The 27,023-nt window shown below is 40.5% G+C and overlaps 1 protein-coding gene across 1 annotated transcript in view; it reads left to right on the top strand.

Moving 5' to 3' along the window:
- The window catches only part of csmd2 (CUB and Sushi multiple domains 2), a 208,064-nt gene that overhangs the window by 142,709 nt on the left and 38,332 nt on the right, over nucleotides 1-27,023 (top strand). Inside the window, 17 exon segments of the mRNA XM_035681968.1 lie at nucleotides 47-238; nucleotides 1,322-1,460; nucleotides 1,687-1,874; nucleotides 5,071-5,265; nucleotides 6,037-6,153; nucleotides 8,031-8,144; nucleotides 12,239-12,334; nucleotides 13,011-13,214; nucleotides 14,088-14,212; nucleotides 16,702-16,798; nucleotides 17,686-17,790; nucleotides 17,943-18,061; nucleotides 19,860-19,929; nucleotides 21,619-21,735; nucleotides 21,881-22,090; nucleotides 23,496-23,684; nucleotides 25,958-26,135. Coding sequence (XP_035537861.1) covers nucleotides 47-238; nucleotides 1,322-1,460; nucleotides 1,687-1,874; nucleotides 5,071-5,265; nucleotides 6,037-6,153; nucleotides 8,031-8,144; nucleotides 12,239-12,334; nucleotides 13,011-13,214; nucleotides 14,088-14,212; nucleotides 16,702-16,798; nucleotides 17,686-17,790; nucleotides 17,943-18,061; nucleotides 19,860-19,929; nucleotides 21,619-21,735; nucleotides 21,881-22,090; nucleotides 23,496-23,684; nucleotides 25,958-26,135 — 2,455 coding nt within the window.

Raw genomic sequence — 27,023 nt, 5'->3', positions numbered from 1 at the left:
ATGATTTCAATGATTTCAATGATTAAGCCTCCTCTTGCTCCTTCAGTCTCTACTGCAACCTCCTGCAATGACCCGGGCATGCCTACTAATGGGACCCGCAGCGGGGACAGCAGGGAGCCCGGGGACCATGTGGCGTTCCAATGTGATCCTGGCTACATCCTGCAGGGGGCCAACAGGATCACCTGCACTGAAATCAATGGTCGCTTCTTTTGGCAGCCAGACCCTCCGACATGTGCAGGTACTAACACAGCATGTAGTTCTAAGTCATGGCTAATGATGCTACAATGATCAGAGTCTGAATGTTGTCACATATCTGTTACTGCTGAGTGACTTCACAGTGAGTGAAATACAGTATATTCCTAAAGTTTCTCTGTTTAAACTGTATGTAGTCATAATATTTGAAATGGTATAATGTGTACAGGCAGAAGAGAACAGTATACAAAGAAAATTACCTTATAAAGTATATAATGCCCCACAACGTGCCTAATGCAGTCTACTGTATCGCCTCTGTCCTGGCCTGACTTCTGTGAAACAAGGAGACAATACAGATTCCTAACGTGATTACTTAACAGACTCCTTAAGTGAATCTTAAGTGGCAAACCCGATTGCCGTGTTCCCTAGATGTCTCCTGAAGTCACTGCAGCAGACAGAGAGATCTGATTATCTTGTTTCTCAATAACAACACAGACCTCTCAGTCAGACCTGTATTCTTCTACTTTTTTATATTTGATCACACTTGGTGCTCTACAAAACAATGTGAATTAACAATAGCAATTAAGACCCTAAAATGAACTGCCTTGTCTAATTAGTGTTTAGCTTAATTAGTCTGATCTTGTTTTGTGAGGGGTTGTGCAGGACAATTCCCTGACAGTTACAGGTGAGATCATGGTAAGCAATGTCAATGTGCATTAGTTAGGTCTCAATTAAGTGTCTAGTACTAAAACTTCCTGCAGGGAAGCTATATAGCACATACAGCAATGAATAACAAAAAACTATGTATTTGCTACTTTGAAAGTTGGTGTTTCTTAAAACGTTTAAAAACTTTGTGTAGCTATGAAGCCTGTTTGTTATTGTGTAATTTTCAAAAATTATTGTCTTTAAAACAAAAAATATTGTTAGTAATGTAGTATATATTATCTTACTTATATATTAGTTAGTAGTTTCACTATAGTTATATTAGCCTTTTTATATTATACTATTACTTACTATTTAAATATTTTTTTGTGTGACAATAGGTTTTTGGATGAATACACAATAGGAAATTGGTGTTCTTGTGTTGTTTACTACTGCATTTACTAATCAATTTCCTCTCTATTCATAGCTCCATGTGGCGGGAACCTGACAGGTCCTAGTGGACTAATTCTGTCTCCAGACTATCCTGAACCGTACCCCCATGGAAGGGAGTGTGACTGGACAGTTACTGTCACACAGGACTATGTCATCGCTCTCAGCTTCAACCAGTAAGCTTCAGTAGCACACTAATCGCGTGTTAGGAGTTTGAAATTGGACATTTCAATCATAGTTGTATACCTGTTTTATACGACAGTACACAATAAAAACACTTAATTTATTCATATTACGCCATATAATAAAATAATCAATCCAGTTATCCAGTGTTTTTTACCTTATTATTTCTCATGTGAAGTGCAAATGTTTATGTACATTTCATTTATACTTCTGTAACAGGTTCAGCTTGGAGCCCAGTTATGACTTCTTACATATCTACGATGGGCCGGACTCCCTCAGCCCCTTGCTAGGTAGTTTCTATGGCACAGATGTTCCAGATCGCATTGAGAGTAGCTCCAACACGCTCTTCTTGGCCTTCCGCAGTGATGCTTCCCTCAGCAGCAATGGATTTGTGCTGCAGTACACAGGTGGGCACCTTTTCTTGGAACAATGAAAAGTGCAGTATTTTGTTAATTAGATAAAACTATGAAGTTAGTGGAAACTTGGATTTTGTGTGTCTGTGTGTGCATTTGTAAGAGCGCAGCGCCTTAAGATTCTCAACAAAACGGTGAATTTTAAAAAGTATGTGGGGCTTTATCCCCTAAACAATTCATGTTTTAAAATTCTTCCTCTGGCAGAGTGAGAATGGATTTACCCTCTGCTGCTTATCGACCTTGCAGATTGTTTCTTTTTAACTTTCTCTTGTGTCTAGTCCAAAGCGAGTGAGATTAGTTGTGTGAAAATTGCTTCAGAGAAAGAATGGGGTGTCTGTGCTGCAGCGTCCTCATCACCACCCTCCCATTTGTGCCGTGGTCTGCTTGGGAGTCATTATTGATCTGCACCCCCTCCAGTAGCCGACTATAACAAAGAATTATGAAAATGAAAAGCCGACAGCATGTGTGCTTAAGATCTTTTTGATCAGTGCTTTGCAGCTGCACAAAAGGCTTCTCATAAATTAGAGCAAACAACGTTTTGTTGTCTCATGTCTGAGCTTAGCTGACCGCAGCATGTTGTTTGGGGGACCTAGATTTATTTGCTCACACAAGTTACTCTGCACTGCACACATGGTGCAGAATGATCACAGGCATTCTTGAAAGAGGGCCTATTGGTTTAAGGCTAATGCAATACACCTGCGTTTTTTGCATTTCGGCCTCGCAGTGGCAACGCCTCAGTGGCTGTACATTAAAGCCTTTTCCTAACAAATATACAGACGTCGAACAAGCTCTAAATTAGACAGGGCATCTTCGTTAAGGGCTTTGCTTGAGAGAACAGTGTTAAATCTTCCTAAATCTCCCAGCCTCAATTAGAGCTGTTTAAGGTATCAGACATTTAACCAATTCCAGATCGACCCTGAGCTCTCCGTTTCTTGGCTGGTGTTCAGATGGGATTTGATCTGTATAAGCAATTCAACAGATTTCAGAACGCTACCTGTTAATGCGATGCAGTTCTGTGATTCATTTGCAAATAATACATAAATGGAGTGAAGCAAAGTGTTTTGGTAAGACAGTGTCATAGAGCCTACCCCTTAACTCACTCCCATCGATATTTACTGCAGTGTGTGATACAGTGTGTGATATTGTATGGCCAATCTGGTAGAGCAGATGGACCCAGTGTGTGGCTCAGAAAAACTCCCTCTCCCTACTTCCAATTCTCCACACTAATGAACCATAACCAAATAATACATAAATTACCTCCTCAGTTTCAGACAAACATGGCACAAAAGCGTGTTTGGCTGTGGGTTTGGGTCTATTTGGTGAGGAAGCAAGTTGACGAGTTGGCCCAGCTAGTATTTGGTCAGCCCGCCGCTGAAAATTGCATTACAAAATCTGCCTGAGGTGCTGTCAGCCTCTTAACCAAGCAATCGTTATGTCTTTCTGTTTCCGTGTCTCTGGCCATGTCTGATTAGGCTCTCCAGGGAAATATGTGGGCAAAAACTTTCCATGCCTGAGCCACATTTGAATAACACACACAGACATGGACAGATACATGCAGGAACAAAACACACACACAAGCACCCTTATACTCACATCTGTCAAACCCAATACCTTCACCAACTCCTAGGCTCATTTTCACTTCACATCACATCACTTAAACTCCTTTTGAGTATTTTCTAAAACAGATGATGCCACTCGTCCACTTCCTCCACACCTACAAATGTCCCAGGGCAAGGTTTGTTAAATCGTCCGGTCTCTCTGCGGCGACCGACCTTCCTCACCGTTAGCTTGTGTCCAGGACCAGTCCACACCTAATGCCTGCTACATCCATCACGCCTCCACTGTCTCTTGCCAGGTGTGCCGGTTTAATGAAGTAGGCGGTGAGGGAAGGTTCAGGTCTAAATCAGCCCACGAAAGGGCTCAACCTGTCTACAACAGGTGCCCTGGGTGACAGACAGACAGACCACATGCCGGGCGCCGGCACTCTGTTCAGCCATGAAGGGCAGCCCTTCAGTCTGGTCAGCAGGACCCCAGCTTTCAGCTTAGTAACTAGGAATTAGTCGAAGGTACTACATGTACATTGTATCATTTATAAATCATTAAACTGTATGTAGACATATGCTTTATTACTTTACAATTATTGTATTATATATAATTATTCATATTTAAAATATTTTTGTTCATAGTGAAATTAAACCTTTTCTCTGAATGGCAGATGGTGGAACAAGAAAAAACCTAATGTAAAACATGTTGGCCTTCTCCTGAAGTTAGAGAAAGAAGTAAAGAGTATTCTTTGTTGGCCTCCCAATTGGCCTTCACGAATAGATGCTTTTAAAATACGAACATTGTTGAAAGTTTGCTTTCAGCTAGTTGATGTTGTGGTAGTTGAGGCTCTTGCACTTATTTTTTCTGCCACTAAATTGTAAGTTTTCCTGACAAAAAAAAAACATTTGACTCACCTTCCCTTTTGTATGCGTGTGATTAGTCATCAAATATTGAAGTTTGCTGTGAGAGTGGACTGTGTCTAAGATTGAACTAAATTGCTTTGTATATTTTTTCTGTGTTTATTTTAGCTGTAAGAGCGTGAAGTGTGCCAAATTGACAGGCCTCCTCTCACATGCACATTTTCCATCTAAGAACAATGTGATGGTAGATTGAGTCAGACATCTTTCTTACGACCTCAGGAGTGGTGATTGATATGTGGTTAGATACAGCGCGTCTGTGTGTTGAGGGCGAGTATGCGAGTGCGTGTGTGTGTGTGCTCGTGCAAGAAAGCTTGCGTATGTGCATTGTCTTCTCTAGTTGACTGCACAGTGAAGCGTTGTGTGAGAGGCGGTTGTGTGAAGTCAGCAGACCTTGGGCCAGAGCAATGCCACTCTCAATCAGCTGCCTGTCTGTCTTCACAGCCATACATACCTCCAGCAGCCACAGATGAAAGGGCACCGTCAAGGGCTGGAGAGAAAAGTGGCAGTCAGTGAGATATATTTACTGAAAGAGGAAAGCACAGAGTAGTGGGGAAAAATGGAACGAGTAAAGGAAGTGAGAAATCCAAGAATATCAGGAACCTTAGGCAGAAAACAATTTCTATTCCAGTATCACCGCTGCAGCTTGATGCAAAAATCCCTTTATTGAATACCAACGTGCGCTCCCTTCTGTCGCTGATTTTCCACCGTGTTACCTCTCTCCACAGAGAACCCCAGGGAGTCCTGCTTCGAGCCGGGGCTGGTGCGCAATGGTACACGGGTGGGCGCCGACCTCAAGCTGGGCTCCACTGTCACCTACCACTGCGACAGTGGCTACACACTAGAGGGAGACCCAACCCTCACTTGCATCATGGGGGGAGATGGCAAGCCAAGCTGGAACAAACCCAAACCCATCTGCATTGGTAAACACTGACATCTGGAGACGGTTGTTAGGAACACAAACCACATCAGTGTTTATAGATTTATCACATGTAAACATGCACATATGATTATGCGTATTTTTGCACAGAGCTGTGTCCTACAGGCATTTGTGAAGAGCCGTGTGGGTTTTGCTAATGTTAATAGATGTGATGGTGTAGCTTTAATTTAATCTGCAGTTTGAAGAGAGTTTCTTATTTTGCATATCTGCTCCTCACATTCACGACCAAACCTGCGTCACCCTGGCTGTTCTCTGACATTCCCACGACACGACTAATACACGCTATGCATATTCTCCCGAAAAAGCTGGTAAAAGATCTCAGACGCCACTGAATCTAGGTCTCACAGTGTGAAGCCTCAGTTATATGTCAGGTGGAATACATGGTCACACCACGCACATTTTCACACAAGCAAAACACAGTCACAGACATGGGATCAGCACTTGCACAAAGATACAAGTGCGCTCAGAGCATTTTTTTAGGGGTTTTAAGCAGGGAAAGGAGATCCGGGCCTCATCTCACCCAGACTAACCCAGAGGGACACTTGGAAAACATTGCAATTTCACTGTGGCAAACACCAGGGACATCTTCCACCCAAAGTCCAATCAGACAAGAAAAGTAATTTAGGAGTAATGGAACAGAGGGGATGAGAAAGCAGGAGCTAGGGGGAGAAATGGAATCCTACACTATTGGCTTTAGACCTTCCTTTCCTGTCTGCCCTGTCTCTTCACGTCTCATCTCTGTGTCTCTCTCTAGCTCCATGTGGTGGACAGTACTCAGGTTTGGAGGGAGTGGTCTTGTCTCCTGGTTACCCTGGCAACTACAGCAGTGCACGGACCTGTCCCTATTCTGTAGTGGTGCCCAAGGATTATGGTAAGCCAAGGAAGTGACCTGTTTTACTGTATTTGGTCTCATTTTTGCATGCGCCTGTGAGTGTGTACAGTTGGGTAATCATGTGTGTTTAATTAAGATGCACAAAATGCCCTTATCAGGCTCAAACTGTGCTCAAGAGCTTCACTAAATCAACCTTTTCACTGTGGAATCTAATAAATGTAGGAAGAAAAAAGCTTTTTTCACACCTGAATATTCTCAGTGATAAAAGCGTAGGACAGAACAAGTTTGTAAAAAACTTGTAAAAGCTCCCACACACACCATATTGTGTGTGCAATTAAAACTCTTTAGTCAGAGAGTTATTGAATGCATTTTTACATAGTAAAATCACACAGTGATTGATAGTTCCCATATCCATCCGTCTCATTGCCATACACATACTTTCATGTTACTTTGGTAGAACAATTTATTCACTATTTTACACATCAGGTAGAACAATGTCTGTCATACACATACACACGCACAAAGCAAAAATAATTGGTCTCTGGAAGATCCAGAGTTCCTGGATTTTCTCTACATTGTGGCATTTCCATTTTAAAGGTCACAGCTTGCTTCCAATAAGTGATCTGATACTGTAGGAGCAGCAAATTATTCAAAAAGCAAAATAATGCAGAAGGGTGACACAGCTCAAACATGCAAATTCAGAAGCAAACATGTTTCACTTACTTGTCCATGATGTGTCTCTGCTTCACTTTCTGTCCGTCTTTTCTCTTCTCTATCTCATGCTTCTTTTTCTCCTCCCTCCGGCTCTTAAATGAGTTATCAGCATTGTGCCTCTCTAAGGGAAAGCTCAAATCCCATCATTGTTAAATTACACCAAACGGCAGTGCCTGGCATGTGTTTAGCTTTCGGGTACTTCACCCCAGTCTTCTGAATGTCGAGGTCATGACGCCCATTCAGAGGTCCGGCGCGGCTCCAAAATGACTGGGCACCCATCCCTCTTGGACCCTGTCGGCAACATATTTCACTCAACGGATTCAAACCGGGAGAGGAAATTGAAATAATTAAAGTCCACATTTGCATTTTCCTGGAAAATGACAGCGAGGCCCAAGGCAACACACTTTGTCGTACGGAGCCAAAATTGCTCTCGCCTCCATTCTTGCCGCTTCTCATTAAGCTGATGCACCAGCCCTAATGATAGGCTATTTTCCTCAACGCAGACGACGGAGTGGGTGTCACTGCAACCACTGGCTGCTCTTATGATAGATAGAGATAAAGATGATGTACGAATAAAGGAAATCACTGAAGTTGAGCAGGAGAAAACAGATGCGGTTTCATATTGAAGTTTAACTCAGACGATAAGGTCCTGCGATCACACCTAATGGAGAGCACTGGTCCTCTGTCCCCTTTGCCCTCTCCCTCTCTCCCTCATCATCCTCATCCTTCTCTTTAACCTGCAATATTCGCCACAAGTTAACTAGACATAGATTAAATGCGAGAAGCTGAATATATTCAGGCAATAGCTGTAAAAAATGGTTGGTTGAAAGGATGAAAGCTCCATCATGGAGCTTTAGCTGCACATTGTGCAACAGATTGGCTGTCATTGCCAAAGCCTTTCATCTACTGACAAGCCATCAAGTCCAGACAAGCTTGCTGATCTAGTCGTGTAATATCAGTTTTGGGTTGTGTTGTCATAACTGGTGGTATTATCCACCTTGCTTTAAAGGAGACATTTTGATTGAAATTTCTGTTGATAATATTCTTTTTGAAAGTGGATATTACAAAGTGCTTTTTATTGATGCTCTGTGTAATTTCAAATGGATGTTAGAGTTTTCAGAGTGAGTGTGATGCTGTCAATAATTTAAGCTAATTTCTGTTTCCTCTGATGTCAATTTTCTTTCCTCATCTGTCATTTCTAGTGGTCTTCAGCCAATTCGCCTTCTTCCAGACAGCTCTCAATGACATTGTGGAGGTTTATGACGGGGCGACACAGCACTCCCGTGTTCTCAGCTCCCTTTCTGGAGCACACACAGGTACGTTAACAAAACACACACATTCAGATGTCTATATGCATTCAAATTTTGGGTAACTGCTATGTGGGAAGTTTCAGCAGATATCAAACTCTGGAAAATAGAAGCTATTTAGATTGAACTGCAGGTAGGCAAGACATGACTACATGCTTGTACAGCTTTTATTTCATATTCAGCTCCAGCGTGTAACAGATCCACAAATGTGATTTGACTATTTTATCCTCCTGGCCATTATTTTTTGACATGAGAGGGGACAAAATGAAAGAATTGTTGTCTCAGCCTTATCCCTTTCAAAAGGATCCAGTTAAACTTAGAGACAAACTGCTGACACAGGCAGAGCTGCTGTGGCTGCAGGTGGGCTCCAGTGAGCTGTAAAACAATCCAGCAATGACAACAACTAAAAGAGTCACAGGGAAAACATATCAGCAGACAGGCTGAAGAAGACTCGCATGGACATCCTTCTTAAACCTGATTTGTTATTTCACAAACAAATTAACTGTCTGAATACATGTGCATATTATTATGTAGACAAATACTGTTGTGCCGAGTTTGAGCCAGAGACATGAGATTTCCTCACCCTCTTTCATCAAAAAAATAGCTGCTGACTTTTAGCATGAAGACCTGAAACAAAGTACTCAAAGCTGCATTAACTTTGCTGCAACTATCATAACTATCATAAAACATGTTTAAAGCATAGGTATGGTGTTAATAATGCTGGCCCTAAACCCTAAACTTACTTCGATTTTTTCTTTTACCTTTATCTGAGCATAATCCTGATCTTTGTTTTATCCTTAATCCTAAATATAAATTCTAAATCTAAACTAGGGCTTTATAAATGGCCCTTTTTTACAGACATTTCTGAACACATGTCCAACTGAAGTACATCACACATGAAGAACTGAATAAATCGGTCAAGTAAGAGGATTGAGAAAAGCAAAAAAAAACAAAACACTGTTGTAAGGTTAAAAGTGCAAAGGTGAAGAAGATAGAATTATTTCTGTTGCAACAGTGTTGTAAAATTGTGGATGCATGGATGTGATAAATGCCACAGCTGTATTGATGGACTACAAAAGAAATAAATTGAATAGGGGAAATACACCCTTAAAGAGGGGTCGGGTGAAAAGGTGTGTGAGTTTAGGGCAGCTCTCCATCTCAGCCTTCTCCTAGCCCTGTGGCTTGACAAAAGCAAAATGATTACTTTGGTTTGTTTCCAGGGCGACCTCAGAAAATCCAGTTTACAGCTCAATAAACAGGACGCTATATTAACTGCAGACTCCTGGCGGCAGGTTCACAGAGCTCTCTAACCAGGCATGGCAGAGCAGAGCTGACACACTTTGGCAAGCGAAGAGAGACTTTTAGCCCACACAGACAGTGCCACTGAAGAGCTAGCATGAATTAGGCATAATCCAGATGCATTTTACCATACAGATAAACTGAAGCTCATTAATCAACTAACATACACTTCTGCAAGCTTATAAAGCAACAAATTCACCCATACAGTCTAAATATACAAGCTGCCATTCTGTGAAGTAAATATGCAGTCAGGTAATGAATTTTTTACTGACAGGATATTATTTTTCCAACACAGTGATTCACAGTAGTCAAAACACCTGCATTGACCTCCAAAAGCACATTACATTACCTAGTCTCACAAGAGCATTCAACAGTATGTTTTCATCACTTTTATCTCTGGTGTGAAAAGTCAGTCTATAGTGAGCAGAAAGGGCAATGATTGTGAATTGTCAGAAGCAGTGGTGACAAACAGAATAAAAGGAAAAGAAAGGAAAGGGTCAGTTGCATAAGTTAGGCGGAAAGTACAAAAGAAAATGATAGCTTGTGGCAGAAAGGACGAAAGGACTGAATCAAGAAATCAAGGAGACTTATCATATTGGCCATTTTTGAATAGATTTAAAAAAAGATAAAAAAGATTGTCAATCTCTTTGTCACCATTCTAAGTGTGACTAGGGAATCCATTTAAGTTGCATTACTTTTATCTGTAATGCACATTTTCCCCATGACTACTGCATCTGAACCAGTGCACACCGACAACTGCACATTGAATTTTGACTATTGACTTCCAGTCAAAGTCATATCTGCCAGCGTAAAGGATCACTTTAAGGGCAAGGTGGTTAGGAGTTGGAAAGTGGCCAGAGGGTTGATAAGTTTCATGCTGACACACGTTTAATCTGTCTAGATGAATACCTGCACTTCACAGCAAATTATGAAACACTGTCACCATGATAGCACACAGCAAGGGCTTCCTCTAATAAACTACCCAGCATGCCTTGGGGATCCTACAGTGTAACTCGGAACAATTGCAGTGATGACGCATAATAAATTGGCATTGCCATATCTCAGCATACTGCACTTAAGCGCAGATTTTTTCGCACAAGAAAACGTGAGCAAAACATGCATGGGATAGACTCACTGACGCACACACGCAGACACACAGATGTTGCCTCTGGGGTTAAGCATGTCTGCCTCCCACTACAGTGTGACAGCAAGCAGACACAGAGTAATGAGATCCACTGCAGAGAGCCAGTCAGCAGCACACTGAGAAAAAGACAGAGAGGCAGAGACAGAGATGCTCACGCTTCGTATCATGTTCGACGTCAGTCAACAAATAGTTTTCCAGCACAGTGGATACATCATGGGGCTTTCCTTTTGTTTAATTACACTATGAGCTGATGAGGATAGGAGGCGATCGTATCATAAAATCTTAGTGAGAATATGATTTATAGTGAGAGGTTCTACATTTTGGCACAGTTAAATGTTCTTTGAGGAATCATTTTATAGTAAACATACAGACCCTATAAACCCCATGAAGTGTTGAACCCCTTTCTCAATAAATTGCCCATAATGCAGCATTTAGTTTATGGATATGTCATATTGTGGAGAAAACCTCACAAAATGCTTTACATTTCAGGTAAAAAACAGATTTCACACACAAAGACCAAACACAACACTAACAAAGGGCCTGTCTGCACAAATATGTTTTCAGTTATATTCAAAAGCAAACCTGACTGACCAAATATGCTGTTCTAAAACCTGAAACTTACAATGACAAAAGCTTGACCAACCTTGGTATTGATTTTGACATAAGGACAGCCACTAAGCCCTGAACAGGTGAACTTAGAGCCCTGAATGTAAGCAGGAGCTTGATTGTGAAGAGCCTTACACTGCAGGTGATAAACCCAGTCTTGAATTTTATTCTGTATTTCGCACGCAGCAAATGAAATAAAGCCAAGGGAGGTGTGATGTGTGCAGCTGGTTGTTACAGCACTTAGGAGTCTTACTGCACCATTTGAAACCAGCTGCAGATTCTCCAGTAATGATTTGATAATTGGGGATGTGAACAGAGAGTTACAGTAGTCCAGCTGAGACAAGCCAAAGAAATTAACCGTAAATTAGAAATGTTTGTGAGCTGGGTAAAACAAAAAACATGACAGTGAGCTGACATGTTGTTTAAGGTTCATAGATACGCTGATCAAAAGTAGCTTCTAAGCTTCCAGGACATGACTTGATGTGTCGTAGACAGACTGCGGTCAGCTGTTCCTGTGTATGCTATCAGTGCCAATAATCAGGACCCCCATTTAGTCACGATATAGCTGAGGGAAATTGTTGGCTATCCAATAAGCATAGCAGATAAGCGTAGTCCTGTATTAAATATTAGCATAATCTTAATAATCTCCAAGTATTTGCATATTGTGATATGTCTTACAAAGCTGTATAAGTATGTTATATTTTCATCACAGTAGGTCTTGCTGGGAAACCTAATGTCACATTGCACTGCTCTAGACTAAACAGCTAATTTTTACTGAAATCACAGTTTCCTGCATTGCTGTACCTGAACAAATATATCCACATTCAGAGTCTCCAGTATGTCCTCTTTCACACAATCATTAGCAGATTTCCTACCACTGGCGTTTTTGTTGTTTTGCAAGTTTCATGGTGGACACACAGATTCCCTCCCTGAAATATTTACTAACATTCATATCTTACTTGTTTTAATTGTAGCAGACAAATGCAGGAACTATTACTGCCTAGCTGATAAGATGGCATTGCAAATTGTGTCTTTTGACTTTTCCACATCTCAGGTGAGTCGTTGCCATTAGCAACCTCCAACCAAATCCTGATCCGCTTCACCTCCAAAGGCCAATCCAGCTCTAGAGGATTCCACCTGGTTTACCAGGGTAAGTGTTTAAGACACAACCACATGCACACAAACAACTCCTACTGCCCTGTTTCTTTTTGATTCCCTCTTTTCTAACAGCCACAGCTCCCCTCCATAATAGATGACTTGCTGAGTGATTTCGAAAGGATTCACCTTCAGCCACTATTTCAGCTGTGATGTTTGTGTGCGTGTGTCGGCAGAAGTGTGTGCTCTAGAGCATTAACACTGTAGAAGTATAGCAGTATGTTGAAAAGGTTGTGCTTAAACTCCCCTGGTCCTCTGTTCCTCTAAGAAGGACTTTTTTCTTGAGTTGTTATTTTCCTTAAACAATGCACTGTACCAGAAATGACATTTGCTTCAGATATCCAAAGGCAATGACTGCTCTGGAAAAAGATTAATGAATAAATGATTCATTTTTTTACATTTTATTGAAAGCTGAAAGAACCACAAGGCAAAGAGAAGTTGAATACCACATTTTGTATTATCTGTTTGTGATTATTCTGACAGTCACACCCATAGTAACGTTTCTAACAAATCTCTCCATTGATCAAGTGCTGAGTGTTTGGAAAACTAATTGATTAATATATCATGAACTTATCATAATCAGTAACAGAGTATCATTTTTTGGAAATGTCACAGATAATGACCTAATCTCCACCTGTAATCACCCTGTCTGTCGCTTTGTTTCTTAAAAGCTGTGCCACGGACCAGTGCCACCCAGTGCAGCTCAGTCCCTGAGCCCCGGAATGGCCGCCGTTTGGGTAACAACTTTGCTGTTGGCGCCGTGATCCGCTTTGAGTGCAGTCCAGGTTATATGCTGGAGGGATCGAGTGCCATTGAATGTTTGACGGTTCCTAATGCTCTGGCACAATGGAACAGCTCCATACCCAGCTGTATAGGTACGACACGAGTATCAAATACAGAAAGTATCACAAACACAAACACCTACACACTCATTTGTTTGTTTCTCTTGGTTTCATAATTTGTTTGTTTGTTTCGTTACTTTTTTCCTCACTCTCTCCACCCCTGCTTTTGTCGCAGTGTCTCTCTCACTTGATGCCTTGAGTGTCAAACTCTCGTTACTCTGACACAGATGTGGGCTGCCAGCCATCGCCTGTAGTGATACAGCGAAATTCAGCCACACAGCACACAGGTGGCAGGCACTGCTGAGGGTCACAAATACACACAGACACATGCTCATATGTATATACAAAGACACATTCTCACACACACTACATACAGCTGTAGCAGATGCTCCTCCGCTGTCACCAGATGTGTAAATGTGCAGAACAAGCTGGGAAGACCGTGTTTGAAGACTGTAAACACAGTGTTACAGTGTGTCTAGTACAATGTACATGTGTGTGCCCTTGCCAGGTGGATGGGACTCCAAAGTTCCATGTAGTTGTGATTTAATCATTTAAGTTTAGTGTGTCTTAAAAACCTTTTTTTCCTAAAACAAGCAGAAAGTGAAGATAATTTGACTTCTCTTTGCTTTCTAATCTTTTGGTTAACTGTGATCTTCATCTTGTTTTGACATTTGTTTTGAGACAATTCCTTAATCCCTCTAGCAGAATCACATCTATGTTTTAGGAAAAAAGATTAAGGAGGAAGATTAATATTAGCATTTTTTATAGTCATTTCGGTGTGCAAATGTATTCATGCTTGTATGCATATACCTAATCTTACTCTCCCTGCATCTTTGTACATCCAGTTGGTAGCTGTGATACATTTGGCACACTGCTAATATGACTTGCATCTTTTCATTCCTGCAGTTCCATGTGGAGGCAATCTGACCCATAGAACTGGCACCATCTTGTCCCCGGGCTTTCCTGAGCCTTACCTCAACAGCCTCAACTGTGTCTGGAAGATCACAGTCCCTGAAGGTTCAGGAATCCAGGTTTGTATGACAGTCTGTACCTGGCAATCAATGTACATTTTTAGAAATTAGTTAAATCCATGAGTAAATCAGAGACAGATTAATTTAAAACGTGTGTAAATATGTCACACCCCCTAACCCATCTCAAATCCAGTCCCATATTTCCATCCAAACCGAAGGAGTAACGCTCTGATTGTAGTCCACAAACGGGGAAAGTCACAATAATAGCTCATGAGGAAGAAGTGTGCCAAAGTATTTACTGTTAGGATCAAAGTCCTTAGATGTTACAAGAAGTCAAAGTCTGTGTTTTAGGAAGGGTAAGAGAAATTCAGTTTTGGCACGTATACTGCAGACGTATAAAAATTGCAACCTATCTACACACTGTCTAGAAATAAAAGGTAAGCAGTGTTATAATAATAATGCACGTCATAATACAATATACAAATTGACTTACAGGCATGCAATGTATTAAGAATGGATTTCTGATTCAAAGTGCTGTTTTAGTTTTTTACCTTCCTACTGTCAGCATGTTGGTTTTCCAATGATTCTGTTTCCTTTAATGAACAGTCTGAGGCTAAGCTGCAGTGATCTGTTCACTTTAAACATATTACGTAAACCACCCTTTTAAAATGGTCTCTGGTCAGACCATTAAAGGAATTACCAGATATTATTTACCTTTAGCCTGTAACCTTTACAGCTCTGCATGGTCTTGACAACAAGCTCCTGTGTGGTGATATGTTTTCTGCTTACCAAGGGCTAATTAACAGACCTACCCACAGTATAATAGGGTGTAGCATTTACAGATCTCAGGGTACAGGAGAGCTGCTAAATGATAGTCTATAGACTTTGCAGAATTTAATTTTGCAGATCACTATGCCAGAAACTTAAAATTGCACAACCTGAAATAAATTTGTATATAATTGCATTTTCAATTACTTTACTTTTCTTTCTTGGGAGTTAATTCACTTTGCATATTCTTATTCTTTGATGCGTGTTTGATGGAACTCCACTAGGAACCTGGGCAAGGTCCCTGTGGATCTGCCTGATGGAAAGTTTTTAGGCTTATGCTTCAGCCTCTGTGGCTAATGACCTCAGTGCCGTCCCTCAGCTATTAGCTCCTCTACCTCAGCTGACTGTCCTTGCAGGTCAAATGCACAAGATGGCCCATAGCTGCATTTAGCATGCTGCACGACACACTAATACCACAATAGCTTTGAGGTGAAAGAATCCCTCTGAAAGGCAGACACTGGGATGAATGCATACCTGACTGACAACAGTATAGTTTGGTAATTATATGAAAGTTTGTCTTCTTTGCACCACCAACACACACCCACACACTCCCTCACTGCAAACAGGCCACTGCCTGTACTACCAAAATGTGGCGTGTGAATACTCCTCATCCTTACTATTCCTACTCCAACTTATCTCTTTCATCATCCTCTTTCTGTCTGTGTCTCTCATTGTTGCTCCCCTTCTACCAGCTAGCAGAGACATATTAGATTGGAGTGTCACGATCCAGAGGAGAACTTAAAGGTGCGAGGTGCCTTGCCGGCACATTTGCCGTGGCCCCCTAATGAAAGATCAATCTGTGATCTGCGTCGTCTCCCCGGGATGTGCCAGAGCCCCTACCGCCCCTTTAATTGGCTCGTATCCGATCTATAACCATCAGAGGCAGACGAGAGGGCAGAGGAATGGATGTGAGAGGGAACAGAAAGGGAGGCTTGGAGAGAGTGAAACAATAAAGGAGGACACATAGAATGCTGAAGAAATTGATGAATTTTGGCTAAAGACAGATGGAGACATTGTAGATGGCACGGAGTAGCCTCTTTCACGCATTTGCTTTCATTTTTAAGTGCTCTGGCAATTACAGTATTAGGAGTAAGCCTGCCACTTCCTTTGGTTAGCATTCAACTGCAAAATAAGTTTTGAAATCCATCATTTTGTGAGATTCCAGAATGCTGTTCTTACAGTGTTAGAAGAACAAGTGTCAGTATGCTTTTCTTTGAAGAATATCCAATGTTCTCTGCAGCTGTCATGCATTTTTTTAATTCAACTCCAATACTGACCACTTGAACACAGCCTTCCAAAATAAAGAAAGCAAAGGCATACTGTATTGCACAGTAACTGTTGTCTATAGAGAATTCTGTATTTTTGCTATGTGTGAAGTCCTTCATGGCTTTGATGTTTTAATTTTTTCACCTTATGTACTGTAAAAGTTGATATAGTTATTTGAGCCTGTGAATCACAGAATGAGTACAGAGGAGAGGATTGTCAGATGTTGTTTTGCACGACTACTACTCTTAAGGTGAGAGTAGTGACTAGCCAAATGGCCACGCTTTCAGTCCTGCGCTGGGTCGCCTATTTTCACATAGACCTTTTCATGTTGCTTTCTCCCACTCATTAATCTGTAACCCTTCAACCTCAATTTTGATCTCCATGCACATACACACCCTTGACCCCTAATGGCACTGCTCTGCTCCCTAAATCCTTCTTACTCTTCCCTGTCTCAGATCCAGGTAATCAGCTTTGTCACAGAGCAGAACTGGGACTCACTGGAGGTGTTTGACGGAGGAGACAACACTGACACCATGCTTGGCAGCTTCTCAGGTATTGCCGCGTGTGTGTGTGTGTGTGTGTGTGTGTGTGTGTGTACGCATGCATTTATTTTCTTGCGTGTTTAATCAACCTTGGATATCAAACAGATTTCTAAAACGACTCATCTGTACCTCCCAAAATCACAGTCGAAGCAACATAATAGCCTAATTAATATTCACAGAGCAGCGTATGACCTGGAACACATACTGTATTTGTTCACCAACATGTACAGTATTAAAAATGAGGGCCTTATTTGGCACAGTTGGAATTGTAACATTTCTAATTAAATTCAGAGTACAAAGGCAGCTGGTACATAAGGTTCTGGGAAATTTTGAGTGTCCCCTGGCAAAATCTTGGTACATTTCTACAAAGGTTGGCCTTTTCTATGTGGATTTAAAGTGAACGTTTGTTTACAGTATCTGTGTTATTTCCTTCACAGTGAGGATACAGCAGCAGGGAATTCTTCTTTTGTTTGTGCTTGGATCCAGACTAAAAGTAAATGTTAGATGGACCTTAAAGCGAAGAGATGAAAGAGAAATGCCATATTTACAAATTTTTGTTATTAAACGGCCAAATTTAGGTCATGCAGTATCGTAGTAGTTCTGATGTTTTTATGTGATGGTTGTTTTCTTTTTTAGAAGTAGTTTTCTTTTATTTTCACCTGATTACATACCCACACATTGGAAGAAACAAATGCATCCTTTCTTTGTCTTGTTAAAATCGAGTAGATCACACCATTATGCATCTGCTTCCCCAGATATCCTATTGCACCTATAAACAGCCATCCATGCATGTGTTTTTGCTGCAGCGCTTTTCTTTTTTTTTCTTTTTTTTTTACTTACAGTCAGCCTATGCACCAGATAGCATTGCTAAACTCTACTATTATTCTTTTCCCCAAGGCACCACGGTCCCAGCTCTCCTTAACAGCACCTCCAACCAACTCTACCTCCACTTTTTCTCTGATATTAGTGTGTCTGCAGCTGGATTCAGGCTGGAATACAAAAGTAAGTAAAAAAAAAAACAGTTCATACTACTTGATGTAAAGTAGCAACCCCTTCGAGAACATTTGTTTTGCTGGTTTATTTAATATAATTATTAAATCCCCTTTCTTTTTCTCTGTCTCTGATGTCTTTTCATTTATTCTTTATTCCTTAAGCGGTGTCTCTGACCAACTGTCCAGAGCCTGTGGTTCCTATGAACGGCATCAAGGTTGGGGAGCGTCTTCAGATGAATAATGTGGTGTCTTTCCAGTGTGAACCTGGATATACTCTACAGGTAACATCTCCTAGCTTCAGATGTGGTTGTGCCATAAATAACCATAAAACCACATTGATGCTTATCCTTTTCTTGCCTTTTTCACTGTCGCCCCTGTTTTTTCTCTTTCTTTAGTTACCTCCGCAGGCAGTGATCACATTTTACTGTAGTAATGTTGTAGCCAGGTTATCTATTCATTCTTCAGCCCCAGTTGTATGCTCTGATTATGTTAATGTAAATATGTTGTGTACATATTTGCACTAATAAGTAGAGTACTCTGTCTGTAGCATTAATAGATACCAGTTATGGAAGCTATACACCTTATTTACATCTCTTTTCATTTGACCGAATTATGCATGTGCTGAGCTCAGTGTTTTTATATATTAAGGAATGATTGTTATGATTCATCTCTGTCATCCACCCTGGACATTATGATGCATGACAGTTTTCCCATTAAGTTGCTGAAATATATATAAAGGCAAAGGCAGGATAGGCATCAGACAGGTATCCTCCCTCTGCTGCCTATAATTGATAGGATATGGGGCTATAAAGTCCTACTTCTGCACAGCCTCCCAGTTTGACTATATTCTGCACAATCCTCGTGTGCTTCCACTGTAGTCATCTGAGCTTCAAGAGACAGATGGTGACATCTGTGCAACACACTGGATGCAGTAGTTCAAACAAATTCTATTTGAAAGTTCCCTCTCCACTCCCCAACACTGTACAGGTCCATCGGGACTAAGTGTTCCCACCAGTGTTCACTCTCTGTTCTCACCCAGAAATATTAAGTTTGGCTCATGTTGCTCATTTCTTTTTAGCTGGTTTTGCTTTGCATGTTTTAATTGTAAAATACCAATAGCTGTGACAAGGAGTTTTGGTTTGATAGCAGCAGGATAAGAAGCAGGTTTTAGCAAAAAAGGGTTGAGATCATTATTTTAATCATATGTTTCTTTCTGGACAATCAGAAAATACTTTAATAATATTGTCTGTTATTGCAGACAGTTTTAAGTTATGTTGTTTACTTGCAATCATATCAATGACCAGAATATTGCTGTTCTCACAGTATTTGCATTATCCAAGATAATTATGTAAATGTACCCAAATATAAATGTCATACTGTTAAAACACAGACATGTAGCCACACATCACATATTTTTGTATGAACAAGTGCTTTATTGTGTCCTACTCTTACTGATTAATAATTATATGATTAGAAATTGGTACATCTGACCTAAAGGTATAAGTAAAGTAATTATCAACCATTGCAGTAGCAGTCCTTAATCAGTGCAACATTTAAAAAAGCGCATTATAACAGTTCAGAAGTGTTCATTTTCATGTTGTTTTGGTGTCTATTTTAAACTTCTCCAGACTCTCATATTACCATTGGTGCCAGGCTTTCTCTGACTATGACTGTAGAAATATTTTTCAGAAAAGGTCAGCTAAGTTAGTCCATTATGTTCTAACATCAGATTTTTTTTGTTATTATCACATTTTTAATATTGATGTCGAGTTAGCCTTGAAACTCAATTCCAGAGCTTTCAGAGAAATGCTGTATTGCTTATTTTAGCAGTGCAGCAATAAATGTGATCACCTTAAAATGCCAGCGACGCTCCCTCTCTCTATAATTCTCTGTCACTTCAGATGGATTTAGTCATTTATTCGCCACATGAAGTCATGCGGAGACAGACAGCAGGTTCAAATAACTGGAGCAACAGATGAGTGACAGTGGGAAGAACAAATTAATTAATCTTCTGATCTTTGTGGCACTTTTTGTATTTGTGTCTGTGTGCACACATCGGTGAATGGATGGTCCTTGCAGGGGAACTCGCATATCACCTGTATGCCTGGAACTGTCAGACGATGGAACTACCCACCTCCTCTCTGCATAGGTAAAAAATACCTTCCTACCTAATACAGAGCATCTGTGGCCAAGTTCTCAATTTAAAACTTGAAGCGTGCAAAGACACTTTTGTCAGCCTTTGAACGAAAGCACTGGATTACAGTATCACTATGTACTAAAAAAATATGTTTTAGCTTTCTGGTACTGTTACACAGTTCACACAGTTTATATGACAGACATAACCTAGCTCTGGAATCCATCAGAAAATAGAAGATATAAACAAAACGGTTATATTTCATCAGTTTTTGTTTTGAGTTTATGAGAGCTTATGTACCTTTTTTAAAATGAGTATGATATTTCTACCTTGAAAGCCGAGCACACACACACTGTATTAAACTACACTCTCCATTATGTACCTCAAGTCTTCCTGCCTGGGAGAGTGCCTTGACAAACGGGTCCCACTTATTGGAACAACCTACTATTGCCTAATTAGTTCCATCTCACACCATGATTGGTTGATGTGGAGGGAAGATTCATCGTGTTCACAGGCATCAGCAGTTTCCTGATTACCTCAGGCATTTTGTGCTGCTACAGGATAACATTTAACCCCTCGCTTATTCCTTACAGACACACAATGGTACAGCACCCTGAGTTTCTCCGTGTGGTTTCTCCCTCGGCTGACTTATGTCAGCTGTTAGTCCCATTCATTTCTTAATCTTCTTCACTGTTTGTTTTTTTCTCCTTGAGTCAGCTAATTCGTTTACCATTAGTTTCAGCATCCTTTAATCTTTTTAATTTTGGTGTCAGGATCTCTTGCTCTTTTCATCTTTCTTGAGCTCATCATCACTTTTCATACCCTTTTTTTTCCTCATTTCACCTCTTTTCTAGCTCTTAGTCCTAGATTTCAGTCAATAAAACACTTATGTGTCAGTGGTTTAAGATGAAAGATGAAGGATGAAGAGCAGCAAAAGATGCAGTATATGGCACTTTGATATCTTAAGTAGAAAGAAAAAAGCTCCAGAGTTCCTTAATTGTGAGATAAAAGAATACAAAATTAAAAATGGTGGAAATTAAATCTTGCCAGTGCTCGACCAATCAGAAATGTTCAGCCCCTCCTTTAAAGTTCCACCTCCCCAAAAAACTTCCTGCAGTGGAAATCTGGTGGAAAAGTTTCCCGTTTGATGGGATGGTGGTAAAATTTTGTTTATTTTTACTCTGAATTCAGTTTATTCTTTAAAAGCATTTTTATCATTGCTAATAAAAATTGTAACTACATTGATTAGCTGATTGATTGCACTTAAGAACATTTTTCCAAGAATTGATTGGAGTGCATGTACCTGCAATTTAAAAACAATCTGACCTTGCCTTCAAGTAATGCAAACCCACCTTAAAGATAAGGTTGGGATTCAGTTTGAGTTCAGAATTCTGTTTCCCCAGTCTTTTATTTCTTATGTTATATTATATATTATTCTTATATCATAACATCAGCTTTACAGGTTTTGGGTTTAAGTTTTCTATGCTTTAAATAAAAAAAAGTAACAACATAGCTAACTGACTTTATGTAACACAATTTCGTTCTCATATGCAGCACCAAGTATTTTACGAACACTGTAGTTGTTCAAGACTCCCACTCCTACTAAACAAAGAACTGTTTTGGAGCATGTTTGTAATGTTATTTTAATCTGGGTGAATCACTGTTTGCAGATGCTAATGAAATGCTTTGTCTGCCCTCTGCCAGCTCAATGTGGTGGAATCCGGGAGGAGATGGAGGGCATGATTCTCAGTCCTGGTTTCCCTGGCAACTACCCTAGCAACAGTGACTGCACCTGGAGAGTCTACCTGCCAGTTGGTTATGGTGAGCAACGTGAAGAGGTTCTTGCAGCATGCATTTTGCATTTCCACACTCAAGAATTTAGGGTTGGATTGTACATTGTATTTCGGTAAGTGGGTGGCATCTCCTTTTTAAATTTCCTCAAGATTCATTTTTCTTTTTTTCCCAGGAGCCCACATGCAGTTCCTCAACTTCTCCACCGAGGCCAACCATGATTTCCTTGAGATACGCAATGGGCCCCTTGATACAAGCGCCGTTATCGGCCGATTCAGCGGCCAAGATATTCCATCCTCCCTTCTCACCACCTCCCATGAGACCACTGTATATTTCCATAGTGACCATTCACAGAACAAACCGGGGTTCCGATTTGAGTACCAGGGTAAGAGACCAAACAGGATCATGTGTGAGAAAGTGTCCTTAAAAAACTGCAAATTAAAGATGCAGAAGATTGAAGCAGGAAATAATGATCAGCCTTAGGATTGTCTCTGACAAAAATAGACTTGGTTAATATATATTTATAATAGTGAGCATAATCACCAAGACTAAATTTTGCTAATTGCAGAACTGAGCCAGTATCAGTATTATGAGTTACTTTCTTCTGCAAAGCTTGATCAAATTAGTTAGTGTGGCTGCAGCTTCATGGCTACTTAAAACCACCTTTTCTGTGACTGAAATGTGGTTCAGCATAGGTGCAGGAAATGTAACTCCTATTATTACTACTGATTCAATCTATTTCCCTCAACTGACACAATCACATAATCACTATAATAATGAAACTCACAGGGATTGATTATGTCTCATAACAGCAGAATGATAAATAAATAATATTCTCTCTAAGTGTTACCTTTGTGCCTTCATGTTCACTTATGTACTATTAGTGTCACTTGTGAGGTGTACGCCTGTAAAGCCAAAAACATTACTGAATTAGCCCTAGAACTCACTGTGTCTGACTAATCAGCCAACAGAGCCAGTAAATTCCCCAGATCTATAAATCTCTGTATATAAAAGTGTTGATCACTTAAAAGATTTCTTCACCATGTGCCAATAAAAGGCCTCACTGCGTATCCGCGTGGCTGCAAGAAATAAATTGCCCTTGTCTGCAAATGCAACAGGCACACAAAGTTTGTATTTTGTGATTCAACAAACGAGCTGGCAAATCGAAAGGTAGCATTGTGCATTTACATAATTATGTGTACATTAGCATATAAATCAAGCATTATATTTGCAAATACCCCCTTTTTGCAGCATTTGCATGAGTTATCGCCTACAAAGGGAAGCTGTGATCCATAGAAATCAATTTCTTTAGTCATATTTATATCCTGGCTCTTCAAGGCTCACTGGCTGCTTTGCTTTTGTATCCAGAAGGGGGGGAAAAAAGTACGAATTATTTACCTACACTACCTCTGATGACTGCATCATACTCCTCCGGCAGAAGTCAAACCCACCCCTGGCATTTTTTCTCCCTCTGAAAAGCCCTGTCTGAGAATGAGGAGGAAGGATGAGTGAGTAGGATGTTGAGCACAAGGAGGAAGAACAACAGAAAAATGAGGAAAGGGGTATTAAAGGTGGAAAATAATTCTCCAGAGAAAGCAGAGCATTCACTTGTTGAGCCAAATCCATGGTCATTGTGTGACATGTTTAAACATGCTAACATGCTACCTAATGTTTAGGTGAATTATGTTACTGCAGTAATACTAAATGTGGTTGAATAAAAGTTTCTGGCTTCATTGGAAAGGTGAATACTGATTTGAATAGACTGATGTGTGTATTGTTCTCTCCCTCAGCTTATGAGCTACAGGAGTGTCCTGATCCAGAGCCTTTCCGCTACGGAGCGGTGGTGGGCGCTGGCTACAATGTGGGCCAGTCCATTTCCTTTGAGTGTCTACCTGGGTATCAGCTAATGGGACATTCCATCCTCACTTGTGAGCATGGCACCACCCGCAATTGGGATCACCCTTTCCCTCGCTGCGAAGGTAAGGGATGTGAGAATTGTCATATCAATACCCCAATAGTCTGCTAATTTAATATATTTATTAATCTGATCACTAAATAGTGGCCAACTATACTGCCTAATGAATGCAGAACCAAAGAACTAACACGATAACTTCCTGTTTTGAACATATTGAGCTATTACATCTTTAGTACAAAGTGCGGCTGTGGAGATAATGATTATCTATTATGAATAATGCAATTAAACTAAATTATCATCCCCCATTAATGAAGCAAAGTAGTCTTCAATGAAAATCAATACTATGCTAAAGAGGAATGAGACAAATAAAAGATGAATAAAAGAGAGGGTAAACTGAGAAGAAAGTAATGGTTGCTCTTTCTTTTGCCTTGTCCTTGACCCACATTCTCACGCTCTCGCTGTCAATTATTCAATGATGCAGGCAAAATTAGAGGAAGGTGATGGCCATGACACTGGAACTTTAAATGGGCGAGCAGGTAGATAAATGTGAGCGAGAGAGGAGCAACAGAGTGAAAAGGCAGAGGGAACAGAAGATAGTTTGTTCTTTCACAGCTGTTATACATACCTGTGTGTAATTTCATGTGTGTGATTTCGCATGTGTGTATGTGTGGAACATGCTCATATGCATATTATATACAAGCGGTTATATAATATTCATCATATTGCAGTATTCTACATCCCAGTACCGTTTGCACATGCCTGTGTCTGTTTATGCATAAAATGTGCACATTTTGTGTGTTTGTGTGAATGTGTGTGATGTGTATTTGCCTTCTAAAATGACCAGGAGAAGTTAGCCGGATGCTTCTGACTGTGAGTGTAATTGAATTGTCTTTAAGGCTACAGAGGAAGTGATATAGCAGGAGATGATGTGATTAGAGATACATCAGTTTTAATGGAATAAATGTACCTGAACAGACACACACACATACACACTTCTGCTTCACTGAATTATTGTCACATTACATTTAAAGTTACTGCAAATTACAACATTTCTTATTTTTCACTCTAAGTTTTAGATTAGTCAGTTGATTGGTACCCAGTTTCCATTCACATTGACAGAACCATTAGGGGTCGCAAAATTGACCAAATAGTTCTAAATACTGTCACCAATTGCCTGTCAGTATCCAGATTTAGCCACATTTTTATGATACACCTTTTTAGATCTTTGTTTTTAACGATGTATTTTAATTAGACATCACTGATTCAAGTCTTCTGTTCACCAAACCCTTCAAGCAACAACATACTCTTTACACATCAGGTTTAAGTAGCTCGCCGTGAGCCAGAGGTGCAAATCCATGGAGTGTCCAGGGTTTAATCAATCCATCTGATCGATAGCTCATTTAACAGGTGAGCCAGCAGCAGAGTGGCCTATTAGCCACAGGGGTGAAGCAGGCAGCTGTATAACATGAACATACACATAACCTGATAGAGAAACAGAGGGATAAAACATGCAATGTCTGCTTTGGGAATGATCGTATACCCATAGGTGTGCGAGGGTGTGCCGTTAAGCTGAATACCCTGTCTGAGTTGCCTGCACTGCTGCGATTACCACTCCTTCCTGATTTTCCCTGCTCCACCACAGTGAATATGGGGTTTCTCTAAGGGCACCAGCGGGAATGTTAAGCTTCGTAATCGTTAAGTTGGTTAGAACCTCCTGAGTTCTTGAGGAATGTTTGAAATATAGTTGCAATTTCTATGCATGAAGATTTGAGGCTGGGTGCAGGGTTAGCTTGTATTTGTGTGTGTGCATGAGTGTTACTGTATTTTGTAACCTCAGGATATCAGGCATGTGTGGACCTGTGAGGTAATAGTTTTTTCAATTCAGATATCGACATGACGTTTTAACCTTTCCCGTCACTTAGACACACAGGAGTTTACGCACCCATGCATATCCACTCTTCATATGCATACTGTACATGTACACACACCTCAAAAGCCACGTCCACACTAACCCCTCGCCTCATCTTCGCACTCTCTCTCTTCACCCCCAGTGGGAAAGGGTTGAGGCCTTATCTTAGCAAAACACTCCATCCAAGTCCCTACTTGCTAACAGGCTTTACTGGCTAATCTTTAGCTCAGACAAGCGCCTGGGCACTAGACGAAGAGTGAAGGAGAGGGGGAGAGAGACACTGAGAAGGGAAGCAGAAAGAGAGGGGGATGTAAAATCCCCTTTTTTCACCGATTGCAGCTGAATTATGGATCTGTCCTGTTGTACTCTTGGCCCACTGATATATATATATACTCTCTTTCTTCCTTCCCCCTCCCTCCCTCTCTCAGTGCCTTGCGGTGGGAACATCACATCGGACAATGGGACCATCTTCTCTCCAGGTTACCCAGAGGAGTACCCTAGCTCAGCTGACTGCTCCTGGCTGATCACCGTAGCTCCTGGTTTTGGCATCAAACTCAACTTCACCCTGCTTCAGGTTCATGGGCCACACGACTTTATCACCGTCTGGTAAGAAATTACTGATTTCACAGGCTGCAGATGTGTGGAAATTCCTTTCATGAAATACTGTTTACTTTAAGTACTGTGTACTTCCAAAATATTGAACTTTACATTCTTATGTGTTATTAAAATGTTTGCATGTTAATTTGTTTATTTGCAATTCCATTTTTCTGTTATCACCACCCCTACGTGGCCTTTTCTTTCAATCCCTTCTTTCAATTCTTTGTCACCCACTCCTACTTTTTAACCTGTTACGCCTTCTGCTTTTTTCCCCATGTCCACCTCTGCTTCAGTTGTTGCAAAACTGAGTCCAGTTAGTTAATCTCTAATTCCCTTGCCTGCCCCCTCCCTTCTTTTCATTCACTGTCCTCTTTATATGGCTCAGCAGCTTGTTTTCTAACTAACAAGTAGAGAATGGCCTCACACCACATGTATCTCTTATCTTTGTCATCCATTTCAGTGGCAAAAAACTTGATTAAACAGATTAAAAGCTAATCTCTCTGTCTTTATGGCTTTATCTTTCTCTTTTCTTGTGTCATTGTTGCTCTTTTCTTGTCCACCATTCCCTCCTAGCTTGTCCTCTCCCTGGGACACATGATTTTATTCTTTCAAAATCATCACATGCTCACCACGTTATTCTTCTTTTGTTCAAGCTCATGGATATCTATACAAATACTTCTGTGGGTTTTGACTTTGCATGCATAAATTAATTGTATTAAATACCAAACAGTAATATGTAAGGAATGCAATCAACCATGGAGGACCAATCAGAGCAGTAGGTGGAATATGGTTTCCTGCTCTTTAAATATGTGTGTGAGAGGAAAGAGAGGGAGACAGAGAGTAGGTTTTGGTTGATGGAAATGTATGTGCTCTTGTTTTGCCTGTAAATGTTTGTGT

This window comes from Morone saxatilis, unplaced genomic scaffold, assembly GCF_004916995.1.
Source record: "Morone saxatilis isolate NCDOM2014 unplaced genomic scaffold, NCSU_SB_2.0 Contig9, whole genome shotgun sequence".
In the NCBI taxonomy this organism is placed as follows: domain Eukaryota; kingdom Metazoa; phylum Chordata; class Actinopteri; family Moronidae; genus Morone; species Morone saxatilis.
Note: the sequence above shows the minus strand (reverse complement) of the source record. Positions and strands in the feature narration are given on the sequence as shown.